Raw genomic sequence first — 6,501 nt, forward strand, 5'->3', positions numbered from 1 at the left:
GGGTAATGGTTTCTTGTGAGTAATTGTTTCTTATGGGTTTCTTATGGGTTTTCTGATGGGTAATGGTTTCGGCCCGGTAGTCAAGTAGTTAGCACTCTGGCTTCACAGTGCAGAGGTCGCCGGTTCGCGTCCCGGTCCGGCCTTCCTGTGTGGATGTTCTCCCCGGGCTCGCGTGGATTTTCTCCGGGTCCTCCGGTTTCCTCTCACATTCCAAAAACATGCATGGCAGGCAGATTGAAGACTCCAAATTGTCCCGAGGTGTGAGAGTGACTGTTGTTTGTCCTTGTGTGCCTTGCGATTGGTTCCCCGCCTCGTGCCGAGAAAGCTGGGATTGGCTCCAGCACCCTCCGCGACCCTAATGAGGAATAAGCGGTACGGAAAATGGATGGATGGATGGATGGGAATGGTTTCTTATGGGTACGGCAAGAGTGACGGTATTATCGCAGAGAAAGCACAGCAACTTCACTCGGATATCTTCATGAGGCAACTACATCAACCACCATCACAAAGGTCAATAAAACGACTTGATTATACAGTACAGTTTATTTCTTAATTACAATACAATAGCACATTTATTACACATATAAATAAGGTAGATTTTGTGTAGTTTTAAGGCTTATTTAGTAGAAAATTATGTTTTATGGGGACCTGGGAACAGATTATTCTCATTTTAATGGTTTCTTATGGGAAACAAATGTTTGGAAGACTAACTGTTAATCCTTACACTTTCTGGGAACCAATTAAGTTCGTGAGCTCAGGTATTACTGTACTTTGAAATTGTGTCCAAAAGAATGACACAAATAGAAAACTCTACTTGGAAAAGGTGCTTATAAATCAAATGTATAATTATTATTATAATTATAATTATAATTATAATTATATTATTATTATTATTATTATTATTATTATTATTAAAGAACCCAGCACCTTATGTACAATGCCCCACCCCCGCTTTTTTTTTCTTTCTTCGTCCATTATCACGTGCTCCGATATGAACAAAGACGTCTCTTTGTCCAGGTGGAGTGGCCGATTAGAGGGTGAAGCTCAGAGGTGGCTTTTCTGACCTCAGAGTTGAAAGATGCCCCGGTGCTCCCCACGAAGGGGGTTCGGCAGCCCCCCTCCCCCCCTCTTATTCCCTAAACTGGCCTAGTTGGCTCGACCCCCTCATCCTTTACTCACATGCTCACCACCTCGGGGCAAAACCGCAGACAGGACGATCAATGCAAGATTGTTTTGCATTGGCCAAAGAAGAGCATTGGAGGACACATCCAATCGGCTATATTTCATATTTGGCAACTCCCCCCCTTGCGAAAATGTTTGTGAAAGGTCAAAAATTAAAAGACAGGACCTGGAACCATTTGCATCTTTTTTTCGCGCTCTGGGGGGCAGGGCTTTCAGCTGCTCTGCCTCCAAACTCTGGAACTCACTTCCTCCCAACATTCGTAACATCAATTCTCTTCCCACCTTCAAATCCCATCTAAAAAGCCACCTATTTAAAATCACATTGTCTGTGTAGCTCTTTCTCTTGTTTCTATTTATAACTGTATTTTATTAGTAATTGTATTTTATTTAGTATAGTACCTATCAGTGTTTGAAATAACGTCTGCCCGGAGGCCCGGGGCGTACAACTTTCAAAACGTCTCGGCCCGGGTGGCCGGCAACGTCTTCAAGAAATCAAACGTTTGTTTCATTCAATATAGCAAAAGCTACAAGCCACATGGACTCCTCTTTCTAAGCGCCTTTCAAAGCTCTCAAGTACACTTTACAGTCACAGTATAGTCCGAAGCATGAAACAGCCAATCAGAAGCCTGTACCGTGACTGTAAAGTGTACTTGAGAGTTTTGAAAGGCGCTTAGAAAGCGAAGTCCACATGGCTTTTAGCAGACAACGTAACGCAAACATTGCATTGTGCACCATGACAACAACTGGAGCAAAATCATTCGCAAGGGATATTTACCATAAATTAAGCAAGGGAGCATTTGTGGTAGGTACTTCCTTAATTAAAAAAATCCCTTATACTTCTCAGCAATGTTGTTGTTTTTTGCGATTACTCGTCTTATTGTGTTTCAAGTTGAAGTTGTGAAAAATGGGGCAGGCAACTTTATGGCTTTTCAGTTGTCTGTCCTGGTGTCCGCTAACTTTTTGTCATGAGTTTCAGACACCGTACCGATGCTTGTCTGTGACTGTAAAGTGTCCATGAGAAAGGCGCTTAAAATCAAAGGTGCTTAAAATGAAATGTATTATTATTATTATTATTATGTATTATTATACACTGTGAGACTAATAAAGGCATATCCAATCCAATCCAATCCAATTATGAAAGGGGTGAAAATTCCTGAGTATGCCAAGCGTGCTACGGGGTAGTTTTAGTGTTGACGGAAACAAAAACACACTGTAGACAAGGCCCTGCACAGTCGAGATACAATCACGTGGTTGTTATTGTGTTCCTTCCCATCGTCACCTGAAACCAGTTTCTTGCTCCATGACAACACAAAGAACCAACAGCGAAACGTTTCAAAAGCTAGCACGTCTATGGCAGGCCATTAACGAAGTGAAACCGCGACGGAATTGACACTATCGCGAAGGCACGGTTAGCATTCAAGTGTTACGAGAAAAACTTTGACCCGCCCGCACACCTCAAGACACGGCCGACGGCGGTCCAACCGGTAGACCGCCTGACTTCCGATTTTCAAAATAAAAGACGTGTCGGGGACACGGCGTTTGGCGTGCTCGTGAGCGCGTGCCAGGGACGGAAAACCGGCCGCGGAGGATTCGGCGACGCGCAGTGTCAACAAGACGCAGACGAAAGGTGAGCGGGACACGCCCACCCGTCCCTTTATTGACCCGAGGTGGAGCGAAACCGCACGCGGCCTCCGGTATCGGGAGACGCCGCAAGCCTACCTTAGGAATTCCTGCAGGCAGGTGTCACAGAAGCGATGGCCGCACGTCGACACCTGGACAGGCTCCCGCATGGCCTTGCTGCACAGCGGGCACTGGTAGCGTCTCTTGGGCTTCTCCAGGAACTTGTAGTCGAAGCCGGGCATGGCGGCTCCGACGGCAGCGGGGCTTCCGCTCGGCTCCGGCTCCCGCTCGGGCTCGGCTCGACGTTGGTCGGCTCGGCCTGGAGCGCGTCCCCGTCCTCGCGCCGACGCAGGGCTCGTTACGGCGTCCGATCGTGGTGATCGCTCTCCGGAGTGGTCGCCTCGGCCTCCTCCGGCATTCGAGAACGGGACGCCGAGCAGGGAAATGGACCGGACTTCGGTTCGGGGGGCGGGGGGAGGGGGAGCGTCAAGATCGGCGCCGCGGCGGAGTTGCTGCTGACGGACTGAAGCCAGTGGGCGACTCCTTCGACTGTGGAGGTGCACCGAGGCCCGCCTCCTCCTCCGCCTCCTTCGAGCGGGAGGAGTCAAGAAGCCGTTCGTTTTAACACCCCTCTCCCCCTCTCTTCTCCCCCCGCATCTCCTCTTTCGCGGAGCTTTTGTCCACGTCGGCGCGTGCCCACGTTTCGACCATCGCTCCACGATCCAAGAGCCACATCGGAGCAGGCGCGATGCCCATTTCCTGGTCGTCGTAACATGAAATACAAAGAAAGGGAGAAAGACTCACACCCCCCCCCCATTGGCCATCCCCCCAAAAACAGAAGCGCTACAGTGCCACCTCGAGGTGCAACTAGAAAACAAAAGGGACCAAATGTTTTTCAAAAGGGGCGAACATTCCAAGTTGAGTGTATCGAAGCCCCCATTTTCCTTGACGGTGGGGCGTAATTTTCACCTGGTGAATTGTTCCAACATTACATCATCCTGACGTCATCATCGGCGAAACAATGGCAACACGCGCAATCATCGTCGTATCGGTTTTCAGCCACAGCTGGAGTGGAGGGCGTTCCCCTCCAGTCGTCACACCTGTTCCTCGATCGTCATTCGGTCACATTGACCTTGCTCGCAATTGTCATTTCAGCGTTTCCACCATCTTTGTGACTGTTTTATTTCCTGTATGACAGTTGTCCTTGTTAAGGGCTTCGTTACAACTTCAGCTGTTACGAAAGCGCTACATCAATCAATATAGATTGGATTAGCCTTTATTAGTCTCGCAGTAGAGAAATGTACATTTCACAGCAGCAAAGTGATGAAAGGAAGAGGAAAGAAAAGGAAAAAGTAGAAAAACAAATACAGGAGCTGCTGTAAAGGCAGCGAAGGAGTCCAAGATGGCGCCCGAGTAGGCAGCTGTCAGCAAGTGCTCCCATGAGCCTTGCTTTTTTTTGTGGTTGTTTGTCTTGTTTTTGTGATTTATTTTGTCACTTTGTGTTGTTGTGCGTGTGGAACGGATACAGATTGTTTTTCAGCATTTTTGACCACGACATTCATCAAGGAGGAGACTGTGCTGAGTGGTTGCGCCTTTTCGGCAGCATGAATATGCTAGTACTGTTTTTGAATGGGAGGAATGTCTGTGCCATTCGACTGTCATCGCTGGACACCACAGGGGCCATTGTGCTTTTTTGCGCCTGTAATGGGCAGCATCTTCACAGCCCCGCTTTGTTCAGCGGAAGGTCGGTGCTGTTGGACAGTCTGCGGCTGGATGGATGCATGGCTTGAGGAGCCCGCGATAAGAAGGAGCGTCAGCGCAGAGCGCCGATGCGTATGTGGGACTGTCGCGGCTTGGAATTGAAGCGGATTTATGTGGGACAGGAGATGTGAGACAATCTCTTTTCGTCAATGGATGCTACAGCGGCGTGTTTGCTTTCAACATTTAGCTTGTAGTCGACGTGCACATTCCACCATGATGTCCCTGATCCACTGGTGAAGAGATGCTTTGATTCTCTCCTCTTTCATCTGGAATTACTTCGTGTAACAACGAGGTTACAGAAAGTGCTTAAGAATGAATGTCTGTGTCTTTGTGTTGTCATGTTTGTTATTTAGTTTTTTTTTGTTCTTTTGACTTCAAGACGGCGCCGCGAGCGTGGCTGCCTTTCCAGCAGCTCATGTATTTTGTTTTTCTACTTTCATTCCTTTCATAACTTTGCTGCTCTGAAATGTAATTTCTCCACTGCGAGACTAATAAAGGTAAATCCAATCCAATCCAAATCTTGAGGTAAAAAAACTAAACAACAAATAATGTGACAACACAAAGACACAGTTTGTATTGTATCGACATGACATAATATATTAGCTATCTACTAGCTATCTATGAGCTGTCTAGCTGGCTGGCTAACTATCTAGCTAAGTATCTATTAATTCTATATGTATCTATCTATCCATCCATCCATATATATATATATATATATATATATATATATATATATATAAACTTCTCATTGCTAGCTGCTAACTATCTCATTGCTAGCATCTAGTTTTCTATTAGCTATCTATTAGTGCTCAAGCTGCCTGGCTATCTAGCTAAGTATCTATTAACTATCTATTAGCTAGCTTCCTATCTGAGTTACTTCCGGGTTGAATGAACGCTGGCGCGTGTGGCTGCCGCTGCTCACCCACAGAAAAATTTAGCGTGTGACTGTAAAGTGACCTTGAGAGTTTTGAAAGGCAATTGAAAATTAAATGTATTATTATTATTATTATTATTATTATTATTATTATTATTATTATTATTATTATTATTTAGGCAGTGGGCAGGTCTGTTTGATCTGTGATGGGGTTAGGCGTCCCAGCCACCACGAGTCTCCCTGGACAGTAGGTTATTGTAGGGCTTGTCTACCGACGCATGTAAAGCCTGGACCCAGCAGATTGCGTGGAGGAAACCACTAGACTGGTTCAACAGGCATGAAGGTGGGCCCAGCAAAGCGTTGTGGAGCGCAAGTAGGGCACAGTGAGACACGTAGAACACTGTGGTCATCCACTGCATCCCGACCCATCCCCAGTCGTCTTGACTCTGTCTTGCCACTGAATTCTGATGGGCTGGGATCTTCACCACCCCCCACTCCAGTGAAGATGGTCATCTCTTTCCAAAGAGGACAAACACTATTATTATTATTATTATTATTATTATTATTATATTATTATACCAGATGTTGTCTTATTTTTTTTTTTTTATTTTTTTTTGTAGACAGATGTTCACGAGCATTGATCCTCTTTGCCAAAGACCAAAATTGGTGTACTGATGAGCTCGTAGAGGAGTTGAGACGTCCTTTGAATCCTACTTCAAATGATTTATTAAGAGTTTAAGGCTTTCCTTCAGTGGTTGTCAGATCATTTTCTTGACCAAGTCCCGTTTCAAGTTTGAAACTGAGTTTCGAGTCTCGAGCCAGAGTCCATCCGGCTCAAGTACTTCCACCTATCGGAAGCCAAGCACAATGCGAGCAGTGTGTCGGCGGATTAGCATGCGTCACCACGGCTCAGTGGGCTGACGACGTGCTAAAAGACTCCACTGTGTGCATTGGAAACATCTTCATTCACCAGAAGGCTGATGTGGTGGGGGAGCAGCTTGGAACCACTTTCCACTCTACCGGGGCTTTTAATAATAATAATAATAATAATAATAATAATAATA

At 46.1% G+C, this 6,501-nt stretch overlaps 1 protein-coding gene across 1 annotated transcript in view; it reads right to left on the reverse strand.

Moving 5' to 3' along the window:
- The window catches only part of traf4a (tnf receptor-associated factor 4a), a 28,479-nt gene extending 25,195 nt beyond the window's left edge, over positions 1 to 3,284 (reverse strand). Inside the window, exon 1 of the mRNA XM_089013120.1 lies at positions 2,902 to 3,284. Coding sequence (XP_088869246.1) covers positions 2,902 to 3,044 — 143 coding nt within the window. The 5' untranslated portion in view covers positions 3,045 to 3,284. The remainder of the gene's footprint in view (positions 1 to 2,901) is intronic.
- Positions 3,285 to 6,501: the final 3,217 nt, after the last annotated feature.

Source organism: Hippocampus bargibanti, linkage group LG14 (genome assembly GCF_051943395.1).
Source record: "Hippocampus bargibanti isolate YZ-2025 linkage group LG14, ASM5194339v1, whole genome shotgun sequence".
Lineage (NCBI taxonomy): Eukaryota > Metazoa > Chordata > Actinopteri > Syngnathiformes > Syngnathidae > Hippocampus > Hippocampus bargibanti.